At 39.9% G+C, this 14,080-nt stretch overlaps 1 protein-coding gene across 1 annotated transcript in view; it reads left to right on the top strand.

Annotated features, from left to right (window-relative positions):
* The first annotated feature begins 7,196 nt into the window (after nt 1–7,196).
* Nucleotides 7,197–14,080, top strand: part of synpo2l (synaptopodin 2-like) — a 48,839-nt gene continuing 41,955 nt past the window's right edge. Inside the window, exon 1 of the mRNA XM_002935764.5 lies at nt 7,197–7,477. Within this exon, the coding sequence (XP_002935810.2) occupies nt 7,373–7,477 (105 nt within the window). The 5' untranslated portion in view covers nt 7,197–7,372. The remainder of the gene's footprint in view (nt 7,478–14,080) is intronic.

Here is a 14,080-nt window from a genome sequence, read left to right as displayed (position 1 = left end):
GAGCGTTTGCGTGTAGAGCGTAAAACTTTAGGCTGTTTTATTGTTTGACAAGACAAAAGATATTTATTTTACTTATATTTTCATGTTCTTATCAGCACTTTTTTTATTTCTGCCCCTGATTATTGCAACAGTGTAGTTGCAGACTTGTTGGAAAGGGGCATCCTTGTCCTTGAGACCCATAAGCAGTGTCTATTTTTTGGATTTTCACATACAGGATTGAGTGGATTGCTCAGGTACCTGTCTACCTAAATGTCATTGCAGATAGCCTGGGAATATATACTATATATGGTTCGTTATAATAACTTAAGATACTATTTAATATAAAACTTTCTATATAGGCACTAGACACTTGTCAAGGACGGCCCCTATATTTGTATCATTCTCTCTAACTGTTCTGTGCATGCCCCATTCAGGTAGGAGTGGGGCCATGCCTAGGACAGCACCCAATATTCAGTATTCTGGTACTGGCTCTTCTGCCGAGGCCCAAGATACTCATTTATTGCTCCTGACATATATTAACATCAAAACATAAGTCCAAAATATTTCAGATATAAGATATATATAATATATAAGAGAACGGCACACGGCAGATTTATCACATTTGTGTGTTTGCCTTTACTTTTAAATCATGGTCTGTGGATTTTCACTGACAAATAGACAAAGTGTTTGGAAAAGACACTCTTACAGGTCAAGTATATCCTTCTAACAAGAAGCCAAGAGAAAGCACACCAAAAGTTTAGAGCCAGGTATTCCTTTTTGCAGCTTGGGGTTCCATTTATTGGCTGTTTTTTTTCAGAGCAGGTAAATGTTTTTTTTTTTTTAATTGCAAAGCTTTGCTAAAATTAGCAGTTTATTTGTAATTTATATAGTGCCAGTTATTAACATATACATAATTTATACAGTCCCTGTCCCGATGTAGACTACAGTCAATTTATATGCAGTGTAGGGGGAGAAACAGGGCAGAACAGTTTCACGCCAATAAAACTATATTTTTTCATAATTCCTGTGATAGAAGCCGCTATCAGTTTATATAATTATATATACGTTATACACACTGCTCAAAGAACACAAAAATAAGACATCCTAGATCTGAATGAATGAAATATTCTTATTAAATAATTAGTTCTTTACATAGTTGAATGTGCTGGCAACACAATCACACAAAAATTAGCAATGGAAATCAAATTTATCAACCCGTGGAGGTCTGGATTTGGAGTCACACTCAAAATTAAAATGGGGAAAAAAAAAAAAAAAAAAACCCACTACAGGCTGATCCAACTTTGATGTAATGTCCTTAAAACAAGTCAAAATGAGGCTCAGTAGTGTGTGTGGCCTCCACGTGCCTATATGACCTCCCTACACCGCCTGGACATGCTCCTGATGAGGTGGCGGGTGGTCTCCTGAGGGATCTCCTCCCAGACCTGGAATAAAGCATCCACCAACTCCTGGACAGTCTGCGGTGCAACGTGGCATTGGTGGATGGAGCGAGACATGATGTCCCAGATGTGCTCAATTGGATTCCGGTCTGGGGAATGAGCGGGCCAGTCCATAGCATCAATTCCTTCGTCTTGCAGGAACTGCTGACACACTCCAGCCACATGAGGTCTAGCATTGTCTTGCATTAGGGGGAACCCAGGGCCAACCGCACCAGCATATGGTCTCAAAAGGGGTCTGAGGATCTCTGTACCTAATGGCAGTCAGGCTACCTCTGGCAGGCACATGGAGGGCTGCGCGGCCCCCCAAAGAAATGCCATCCCACACCATTACTGACCCACTGCCAAAACCAGTCATGCTGGAGGATGTTGCAGCAGATAGTTCACGGCATCTCCAGACTCTGTCACATGCTCAGTGTGAACCTACTTTCATCTGTGAAGAGCACAGGGTGCCAGTGGCAAATTTACCAATCTTGGTGTTCTCTGGCAAATGCAAAACGTCCTCCATGGTGTTGGGCTGTAAGTACAACCCCCACCTGTGGACGTCGGGCCCTCATACCATCCTCATGGAGTCTGTTTCTGACTGTTTGAGTAGACACATGCACATTTGTGGCCTGCTGGAGGTCATTTTGCAGGGCTCTGGCAGTGCTCCTCCTGTTCCTTCTTGCACAAAGGCAGAGGTAGCGGTCCTGCTGCTGGGTTGTTGCCCTCCTACAGCCTCCTCCACTTCTCCTGATGTACTGGCCTGTCTCCTGGTAGCGCCTCCATGCTCTGGACACTACGCTGACAGACACAGCAAACATTCTTGCCACAGCTTGCATTGATGTGCCATCCTGGATGAGCTGCACTACCTGAGCCATTTGTGTGGGAGCATGCCCAGGCGTTGTAGGGAGGTCATACAGGCACGTGGCCACACACACTACTGAGCCTCATTTTGACTTGTTTTAAGGACATTACATCAAAGTTGGATCAGCCTGTAGTGTTTTTTTCCACTTTAATTTTGAGTGTGACTCCAAATCCAGACCTCCCTGGGTTGATAAATTTGATTTCCATTGATAATTTTTGTGTGATTTTGTTGTCAGCACATTCAACTATGTAAAGAACGAAGTATTTAATAAGAATATTTAATTCATTCAGATCTAGGATGTCTTATTTTTGTGTTCCCTTTATTTTTTTGAGCAGTGTATAAATATTATATTTTTATATATATATATATATATATATAAATAAAAAAAACAATATGTAGAAAGCAGTCACGGCAAGAAATATATACATAGTCCTTTTATTGAATCCTCGCATCTACTCGTTTCGATCCCCACAGGATCGTCATCAGGATCTTATCTGGGGGATCAGAAAGTTCAGACAAGTTCAGACAACAGCAGACATATGGTTAACACATGCCTGTGGCCCCTGGAGTTATCTTGCCTCAGGGCCCACTATATCGTGCACTCTGCTCATTGTCTAGGGGTGTGAGAAGGGTGCAGGACCACTGCTGCTAGATTTTCAGTCTGTGGCAGAAAGAACTTTTATACAGTACAGTTAAAATGCTTAGCAATTAAATTACAGCGGAAAACTTCCAAAATTAGGAACTCAGAATATCATCTGTTGGTCCATTGTATCTGTACATTCTTTCTATTGTGGTGGTGTTTCTTGTTTATCACTCTCTCCGTGTTAGTCACACTGTTGCCAGCCATAAGCAAACAAGGTATGCACCTTAAAATAGGCGTATAAGTGATGGATTAAAGCTTGCTCTCTTTATCAGTTTATGGTTATAATAGGTTATTCTGTGGCTGTGCCAAATATTATTCATAAGCATGTCTAATTTGTCCGTTGCTATGTTCTTTTCTTTGTCTTTTAATAAGTGACTATTGGTTGAATGTAATGAACCAACTCCAAGAGCTTCTTTTTAAGATCATGTCGTATATGTACAACATCAATGCTTCTTTTATCATTCACAAATGCAAGTCTGCTAAAAAAAAAAAAAAAACTAGACCAAACAAATCTAAGCGTGGCCATCTTCTTATCCTGAAAAGCACAGACATGTTTATCAGAGGTATGACTGGAAATAAGCTGCAAAAACTAATATGGCAACTGCCAAGAGCACATGCAGGCAACAATAAGATTGAGAAGGTTATTTTAAATTGATGATGATTATTAATATTGGTGTCTGGAGCATGTATATATTTTTATTCCATAGCTATGGAAAGCTCAGTAGGACTGACTTAATAATGTTCATAAAAGTTGTGTAAATCGGTTTAGTTGGCCTTATCTGCACAGCTGAATGTTCCTCGATGGGTTAACTGCCTAAAGGTGGCCCCACATGTTACAATTACAATCTTTTATGCAACTGAATGATTGCTCATACCCTCCACTAACGTTCAGGGCTGAATCATCAGATATGGAGGTAGAAACAAAAGGAATTCTTGCTTTTTCTCGGGAGTCTTCAACGGCGCCCAATCAAAATTTTCTGTCCTGCCCAATCGCTGAGACAGCCGATATCCAAGGCTTCTGCTATACTGTCAATCCACCATACACGCACCGAATATCGTACAAAACCTTGTTTTGTACAATAATTAAGGTGCGTGTATGGGCAGCTTAAGTTAGCCCATTGAGGATAATAAAAAGTCTGTTTAGTGCAAGATAAAATATATGTAAAGAAGGATGACAAAGGCCACGCAAAACATAACACACAATCCCAAACAGCTTAATGCAGAAAATAAGTGGTAAGACCTAGAATTTTTGTGTGTTTAGAGTTAATATTTTTTCTTTTTATCCAGAGACAACAAAAGGTGACTGGTGCACAATCAGCAAAGAAACATCAATATAGGTATACTCTGAGTCTTCCCATTTATCCTCCCCAACTATGATCATGGAGGCTTTAGTATGCACTTGGAAATCATGAATGTATAAGAGATGGACAGGAATGGGATCTGTTACCTGGAATGCTTCCTGATAAGGGATCTTTTCTAATTTGGATCTCTGTACCTTAAGTCCTTTTAAGGACTTGCATGTTTTGCCACTAATATGGATTTGTGCAACTTAGGTTCCAGTACAAGCTACTGTGTTATTATTACAGAGAAAAACGAAAATATTTTAAAACATTTGAATTATTTGCTTAAAATGGAGTCTATAGGAGATGTCCACCCCTTTATTCAGAGCTTTGTGAATAACAAATAAGTATTTACATACCTGTATAATAACATACTACTAGTTTTTGCCATCTGTCAAAATCTGACCAATAAAATATTTAAATGAATGCTAAAATTGTGCCCTGGTGCCCAGGTGTAGGCTGCGTAAATCAGGGATTGGGCAGATTCCACAGTTGCAAACACAGTGTAAGCGAGACATTTTCACAGTTGAAATCACAAAGCAAAGAAGCTCAGATTTCATGTGGATGTTCTCAGTGGTTTGGATGATTGTTAAAAAAAAGTGCATGTATATAATTGGGTAATGAGGTCTGGAAAGATTTCCATTTCCTCCTTATTTTGGTTAAAATCATTAAGATGTGGATGGGACAAGTTGCAGAGAGCCTTGTTTATTGCTGTAATGTATGTTCATGCAAGACCACTGTTTCCAGCCCAAGCAGAGGCCTGTGCATACCCACTATTTACAATTTTTATATATTCTTCATTACTTCAGTAGGAACATATTTTGCACAAGCAGAGGTCAAGGTGTTTCTGTGGTAAGGTTTGAAAGATGTCTTCATGGGCAATATGATTCAGGTATGGCAATCATTATATGGAAACCCATTATCCAGAAAGTTTCAAATCATGGAAGTGCCATGTCCTATTGACTCCATATTAATCAAATAATTTACATTTTTAAAAATGATTTCCTTTTACTCTGTAATAATAAGACTGTACCTTGTACGAAATCCCAACTAACATATAATTAATCCTTATTGGAGTTAAAATAATCCTATTGGGTTTATTAAATGTTTAAATGATGTCTTAGTAGAATTAAGGCAGGGGTGGCCAGTGAAAACATTTTGTGAAAAAATCTGCCCATGGCACAACATGCATACTTGCCACAAATTCATGCCTGCCAAAAATTTTCGCTTATCACTAGTAATATATATTTAACTATAAGATAATGTTAATGTGTATGCACTGGTGACAAACTGATGAATTGTGGCATAAGCAAAAGGAAGGACATACTTTTTCTTGCTAGCTTGGCACTTCCTTTGTAATAGCTGCCAGGATAGACATTCTATATTCGGGGTGATACGTTATGCCATCCTAGCAGAGGCCATAAAATCAACCTGACTATCGACTATGCATGTGTAGCTAATGGAGTGCCCATGTGGACAATTATATGGGATGTCTGCAGCTGGGAAATGTATCCACACAGCAGTAATCACATGCTTTCATAATCTTATACAGAACCCAAATGTGATGGCAGGTTTTCAAAAGGGTAGGAGTTTAAATACAGTAGATTAATTTAGGCACTGAGTGTCTTTAGGGCATTGAACAAATATCCTTTAAATGCAACATTACACATGCATGCTTCTCCTTACATTATTATACCAGTGATCTAATGTCTCTAATACACAATATACACTTTTAAATTTGATTTAAAACATTTGTATATTTTAGTTTAAAATGTCAACAGTTATGTGATGTCTTCTGCATTTTAGACGGATAGTGACCTTTATTTTCGGATACCTATTTTACTGTAGCTATTGTTGCACATTTGTTGTATTCCAAGCTGTGCAATGGAATGTGTGATGGCCTGGTGTTGCCTTGTTGCTATGGGTAGGGAGATAGAATACACCAAACACAGATCTCTTTGCAGCTTAATCTAAAGTGATGCTGCCGCTGCTATGGCTACAGCCATATATTTTTAAACCTTGGCAGAAGGGTCAGGCTGTCAGTGCTTCTAGCAGTTGATGCATTTTTTTTTTTACATGTTTTCCTGGATTTTATACCAACATTTTGTCCTGGTCCCAAAAATGGGAAAATTAAGATGGTTAAAATACTAATTATATGCATATTTTATAAATCACTAACCACCTTTTGCTTTACATTGTGCATCTTACTGACAGAGAGGCCTTGCTCATACTCCCCCCCTTAGTGAAAACAGTAATGTAACTAAGCTTGGCCGGCCCAGGCTTTGCAACTGGTCCACCACCCCCCACAGGTGCAAATTTTTTACCGGCACATCACATTTCTTCTTCTCAGCAAGGCCTGGATTGTTGGCCCAGGTGCAGTAACACCCCCAGAAGTTATGCCCCTGGTGTAATATTAATGCTGCAACCCTTGTCATTAACACTGTAAATATGGTATTTTAAAGTAAAACTGACTCCTGTGTTTATATATTTGATGTATTTGAAAAATACGTTGCTTTAATGTATTTCCCTGATTTAATATTTTCCTGGATTTCACTGTTCCCCTGAAAATTGTGAAATAGGGGTTCTACTGTATAGCGAATGTGTTAAAAGTTTTAGTGGATGCAAATATCAGCTGGTCTGAATGCTAATTTATGGCAGACATTAAACTGATATTCTACACGTATGTTACATTTTTGTAGATTGTGGTATTTAAACAATTCAAACAGGTGGTTAAAGAAAGAATTAAGTCTTTACTGCTTGAAAGGCAACACAGAGAGCTAGCTATTAATAGAATGAATTAAAGAGTATGGTTTGTGCACAAATGCTCCTTAGAGTGGCTGAAGGGATATGTTTCCTTAGAGGGGCTAAAAGAGGGAGGGAGAATGAGAAGCAGAGAAATGTGATTGACAGGCCATGTGCAAAGGAACGCCACTGGCCCTTTCCCAAAACTAGAATCAACTGACTCATCGTAACAAGTGGAGAGGCTAACAGAAGAGTTCAGAGTAGCGTGGATCTACTGTCCTCCTCACTGCTTGTGTACGCTAGGGGCAGGGGAAGGCTATAGAGATGGAGATCAAATAGTTGGCCCTGGAGAACTAAAGATACAACAATGGGTACCGATGACCAAGTCCTCATCACCTTATCTGGAGAGGGTCCCTGGGGTTTCAGGCTTCAAGGGGGATCGGAGAAGAACTTACCTCTTATAGTGTCAAAGGTAAGGTCATCTAGCAGCCTTATAGCCGAATGCCATGTGGTGGTTCATACAAACATCTGATGAGGTTGCAGGCAGGTTTGAAAAAGTGCTTTGCTTCATTTGAGGGGTGCAAATGTAAAAATCACTTCAAAAGGAAATTATTATTGTCTCCAATGAAATGTAATTCCTTGTATGGACTTTTTATTTATTTTATTTATGCATCTAGAGCTGGGGGCCACAGTCCAGGGGCGCATGGATGCTGTACAATGTGTGAATGTTTCACCCAATCAATGAAATTTGGTGCTACATGCTGGAGACATCAAACATAAAGCGTTCCTTTAAACAAAGTATCAGTACATGGTCTTTGAAACCTACAGTATTTAGGATAACCGTATCCTGTGGGGTGGAGATTATTGATCCTTATGGCTGTGTACTCACAGGATGCAGGTTCATGATGAAAGCAAAATAGGCAGGTGTTAATGTTTTTTTTGTGCATTTAGAATTTTCCTGGGTACTATGCCAAGGGCATTGATGATACCTATTATTCTGACTTTGCTTTACATTAAATGGCAATATATTGCATCTCACATACAGATTTAAATACCATTGTGTACATCATGGCCTGAGCTGGTCTAAGAAAAAAATCAAAAACCTTAAAAGGGTTTTTTGGAAATTTGTTTATTTGTACAATTGCCTTAGGTGCCTAGACTTTTAGTTTAAAGAATAGTTCAACTGAAATTTGTTGTTTCTAAACAAATCTCCTCTTTTAATAAAGAAAACATAAAAAGTGACTGTGCAAGCATAAGTGACCTTGTAACATAAATAATCTACAACAGCGCTGTCCAACTTATTACATGTAGTTGGCCAACTATATGTCATACAGCATGTTGGAGGGCCGGACTGAATTCAATTTTGATGTCATATAGTGAAGTTTAGGGAGCCTCTGAAGAGACTGGGAGGCCAAAAAAATCCTTTGGAGGGCCACTACAAAAAATATGGTTTGTACTAAGGACTTTAATCAAAATATTCAAATTTTTCACAGTAGAATGCATAATCTTTTTACTATTACCTCCACCTTCTGTACTCTCTCTTCTAGAATAATAATAATAATAATAATAATAAGCTCCGCATCTATCTTTATTCAGCATATAAAAGGCAGGCAACACATGCAGGGGCAGAGAGGGGAGCACATTATATAAAGGGTCCTTATTAGGCAATGATTTTTTAATCTACAATGCAACATTATTTCCCAAAACTGCAAAGAAATTGCAAAATGTGCAAACTAGTGCAATTTTTTTGCTGATATTATAAGTGAATTGCACATATTTGGACACAATTTGTCCCTGCAATGGAAGGGACAGTGCACAGGTGGGACATGGGCATTAACTACAGGGGGCAGGAGGACAGTGGTGGGTCTGCATTCCCTGGGGCATTGAGGGGGTGGTGGTGGCAAGCCAGTAATGATTGAGGTAGTAGTAGGTAGTTTCAGGGGGGGGGGGATGGGCCAGGGGGCTCAGTTGCAATTTTTCCCTCTGTCTATGTTTAATTCCAATCCTGATGAGCATGCACATACTTACCTTTCTATTGTTTGTGATTTAACTGGTGCAGAATTTATAGATGCAATGCCTTGTACATATAGGTGTAGGGCACCTATCAGTGAAAAGTTGCTTACCCCTCAGGAGGTGTGGGCTAAGGGTGAAGACACATGGAGCTACTTAGTATGGCTACTAAATGCCAGAAAATACCCTGCCATAGACAATACTGAGAATTGCTTCCGCTAAAACATATGTAGATATATGTAGAGACAATTATCAGTAAATGATCAGCACTGTCTATTTCTCTAGCTGTGACTAGTAGCTGCTACTAGCAGCTCTGTATGTCTTCACCCTAAGGGAGCCCAAAGTCTGGTTGAGGGAGCTCCTGATGCGGGTGGGCATTCTGGGACACAAGCATGTAAATTAGGCTTAGCGCCCCAGATTGCTGATTGTATGCAAGTGTGTGACATCACACTCATTAATCACATGGCCATCTGCTCCAGGAGCTCTCCTGGGGCGGGCAGCACAGCATTGGGGGGGGCAGTATTGTTTTCCCCAACTCAATGTGGGCTCCATTTCACCAATAGGTGCCCTTTAAGGATGAGGTAATTTTATCATTTACACAGGGGGCATTGGCCTGCTTCCTGTTGTAGCTTCCATCATTCCAGTGGAGTCAGGTGGTCCCAGTGGAGTCCAAAAAAGAAAACCTTGGGTTAGTAAAGATGAACACAATGAGGTCAATTTACTTTGTGTATGGCATTCGGCACTTTAACACATGCTGTAGTACATGAGCATTACAGACTGTATTACCAGTCATTCTTCTGTATGGAACCTGGTCAATCCCAACCAATATCCATGTATTGTGGGTATTGGTCAGTTCAGGGATTAGACAGGTTTGAAAATTACATCTGCCCATAAACCATGATGGGCAGTGCATCAGCAGAGGTGACAAAATGAGAATCTTGCCTCAGGCGGCAGCTCGCTATAAGTTAACAGGGATGGCAAAAAGCTGCTTCTGGCAAGTTTAAGAGCCAAAATTCTGGTTTTGAATTTTGACTGTTCTAGTTTGCACTCTCTGCACTAGCAATGTGCACTAGCAATGCTGAAGCTCTTGAAGGTAAGCACTGGGGGTGTGAGGGGGCATTGTAGGAAAGGCTGACTCAGCCCTGTGTATCAGCAGGTAAGGAAGTGAGCAGAAGCTGCACATCTAGCAGTAGGAAGAACTCTTTGGCTCTTTTTGGCCCTTCTTACCCCTTCTTACCCCAGCCTTGATGTTGCTCTCCAAACCCTACCCCTCAGAAACCATGTTCCAGTATCTTTCACTGATGTGACCAAAAAAGATCAAAATGGGCTGTCTGCAAATTCAGATTTATGAATTACAGAGATTCATGTGCTATGAAACCAGTGGTTGTGAATGCATAGTTGGCCACAGGGACATAAAGGTGTAATCTCCATGTCTTGTCCCTTAATTAATTGAAGAGGTTGTTCACCTATGTTAACTTGAATGTGTGTCACTGACCCCAGCAGCCACTTACCGTATATACTCGGGTATAAGCTGATCCGAATATAAGCTGAGGTACCTAATTTTACCTAAGAAAACTAGAAGAACTTATTGACTCGAGTATAAGCCTAGGGTGGGAAATGCAGCAACTACTACTAAGTTTCAATAATCAAAATAAATACCAATAAAATAACATTAATTGAGGCATCAGTGGGGTATATGTTTTTAAATATTTATTTCAAAGAAAAACAGTAAACTAGCTCTGTAAGTGAAGAAGAGGGTCAACAAAAACAATATGAGTACTACACCATCCTCATTGCACATTGGCAAACTGGCAGCAGACCTGGTCCCGGAGGAGATGTAAGGGGAAATAATTATTGCGACTGGGAGCGGCCAGGGCACTTGAGGGTCTGGTTGTGGGTGGCCTAATTTGCACACAAAGGACAGAAGGTGCTAGTCTGGAGGGACCCATGGCACCCGACTCGAGTATAAGCTGAGGGTGACTTTTTCAGCACATTTTGGGTGCTGAAAAACTAGGCTTATACTTGAGTATATACAGTACTTAGTTTCTATTCATGTTCTCTCTTATCCATATATCAGTCTCTCTTATTCAAATAACTCCCTGGTTGCTAAGTTAATTTTGACCCCAGCAACCAAATAGCTGATAAAACTCCAAAGAGAGATTTTGAATCAAAAGTGAAATAATTAAAAAAATATAAATAATAAAAAATGAAGACCAATTGCAAATTGTCTTAGAATGTCATTTTCTACATGATACTAAAAGTTAATCAAAGGTGAACAACCCCTTTAAGTAAGGGTTAAGAAGGGTTATAGAATCACTAGTGATAACTTTTCTAGACTTGATGGTCAAATGCATCTTCACATTTGATGCTGTATAACAATTGAATTGCCAGCCTGGCTCTGGATCCAGTTTGAGATTTAAAGGAATAGTTATATTTGCATAGATTACATTACATAACAGAGAAAAGAAGCATTTAAGACTGCAGACTCCGAACCTGTTATGGCCTGTTGTATAAAACCTTGGACCTTGAATCATTTGCCTAGTGGACCCTAACCATGTTACTTAACCAGTAAAGACCTATTACAGAGTTAAAAAATCATTCAGGAGGTACGATGGGCCTACTGTATTTACTTACGGTATTTTCCCCAAGTCCATTGCTTAGCACCAAATAATTTGTTCATCAAAACCTCTTACATTTTACAACAACTGATTAGCACTGGTAATAACTAGGGGTTACTTTCACTCAAGTAAATATGTCTTATGAGTAAAGGTAATGGATTGACCATTGGTATATTTTATCTTTTTTTGTTTTGCTCCATTTCTGTTAATGCTAATTGGGCAGTGCTTTGCCCAACATGTCACTGGTTGCTTTGGGAAGGCCATTGTTCTGCACACAAACACTTCAGCCTCCTTCTTTTGAGCTTTTTTTTTTTTTATAAGAAAGACCATTTGTTTAATCTCATAGGCAAACTCTTTAGCTAAACGTGTACCAAATGTGGTAATCTATTCCCCATACCAAACCAAACCCTGTTCTATATGGCCAGTACTATACAATTGCAGGTCTAGGAAGCATGACAACAGCATATGTGATGTTAAAGCTAGTGATGAGCGAATCTGTTCCGTTTCGCTTCGCCGAAAAATTCGCGAATGTTTAAAAAGATCCGCGAAACGGCGAAAAATTAGCGAAACGGCAAAAATGTTGTGCGACAAAAAAAAATTGTCGCCCGCGGCTATTATTTTGTCGCGCGGCTATTGTTTCGTCGCCCGCAGCTATTATTTTGTCGCGCGGCTATTGTTTCGTCGCCCGCGGCTATTATTTTGTCGCGCGGCTATTGTTTCGTCGCCCGCGGCTATTATTTTGTCGCGCGGCTATTGTTTCGTCGCACGCGGCTATTATTTCGTCGCACGCGGCTATTATTTTGTCGCGCGGCTATTGTTTAGTCGCCCGCGGCTATTATTTCGTCGCGCGGCTATTGTTTCGTCGCACGCGGCTATTATTTCGTCGCGCGGCTATTCTTTTGACGACCGCGACAATTCTTTTTTGACGCCGGCGACAATTTTTGGACGTGCGGCGAATTTTTCTGCGGTGAATTTTTTCATCCGTTTCGCGAAACAATCCGCCAATGGCGAAATGCGGAAATTCGCCGCGAATCCATGCCTGGCGAAACATTTCGCCCATCACTAGTTAAAGCCTTTTTGTAGGCTAATTTCTTACTGGGTCACATTCCTGGTTGGAATATAAAGGATACAGAAGTCCATGGGATGTGGTGTTATTTCTATTTATGTAAGGCTGAGTCTCTCTCTGATGCTTTACTGTCATCTGAAACATTCTGCCAGTAAAATGAGGCTTGAGAAGCTTGGTCATGCAATCCAACACGTCAGTGGGCTTTCCTAACAGCTAATGCAGCCTAATGAAGAAAAGAAGTTGATGTTCAGAGAGAGTTGAATTGGGGTAGGACAAGATAAATGAGAGCCCTAATTTTAGGGTTTGGATCCCTCTTCCCTCAGTTTATTAAAATTTACAGTATTGGTCATAATCTCATACCCATAACCGCCCTAAAAAATTTGGGTCCCCACGGCCACTGCACCGTGGATAGTTCCTCCCCTGGAGTTGGCAACTTTATTCTAATACGGACAGTAGCACAGCACACATTAAAAGCCCTTCGGCCACATCGGCTCAGCAGTTTCTTGAAAGCTATTTTGACTTGGTCTGTTCACTGCTGGTTTGGACTCTTAACTCAATGCAGCAGAAACCAGCTGATTAAAAGATGTATGAAAAATGATGTAAGGCAATGTGAGAACTGGAGTCTTAGCTAGAGGGCACGAGGTTTCTACCTGCACCCAGGTCGATGCAGTGGCTTCAGATTCAGACACAGGAGAAGGCTGATGCTAGCATAGGGGCTGGTTCTCTACTTGCGTTTATCTGCATACTGCATCTATACTGTCAATGGTGTAGTGCTGTGAATAGTCTCAGGTGTCCCTGGGAAAATGTTGCATTATGGGTAAAAAAAACCAGTGGATAATGCTTATTTATGCACTTGCTTTGTACAGATGACTTATCTTTATGACACTAGAAAAGTGATCCTCTTTGGTAATAATGTGCCTTGTCAAGAGTTTTCATTGGTGAAATCATTAACTTAGAAGTGAATTAATGATATTGTCACCTATATGTTTGTTTTATTTTATAGTAGTAGTGTTTACCTTGAGCAAAAACAAAAATAAAAGATTACCCTAACTGGGTATTTCTCATTGTTTCAAATAAGAAGCACAGCTAAATTGGTATTCTAATCAGCAAAGAGAGGACAGTGGCAGCCAAGGCTATCCATAGCCCTTACAGGGTTATTATAACAGGGTTATTATAGCAGGATAAATGTAAAACTTTTCTGGAATTTTCTTTTCAAAATGAATGAGTACTTTATGTAATACAAAATATTCAGATGTTTATAAAGTGAAATATTATTATCTCATATAAAAGCCAAACACATAGAGACTGAAAAAGTGTTGAGGAGGAGTCACTAGAATAGACTGCAAGTCCTGGAACAAAAGGTATACTAATAACAGCCACC

Source organism: Xenopus tropicalis, chromosome 7 (genome assembly GCF_000004195.4).
Source record: "Xenopus tropicalis strain Nigerian chromosome 7, UCB_Xtro_10.0, whole genome shotgun sequence".
Classification (NCBI taxonomy): Eukaryota; Metazoa; Chordata; class Amphibia; order Anura; family Pipidae; genus Xenopus; species Xenopus tropicalis.
This window is presented reverse-complemented; position numbering and strand designations above follow the sequence as displayed.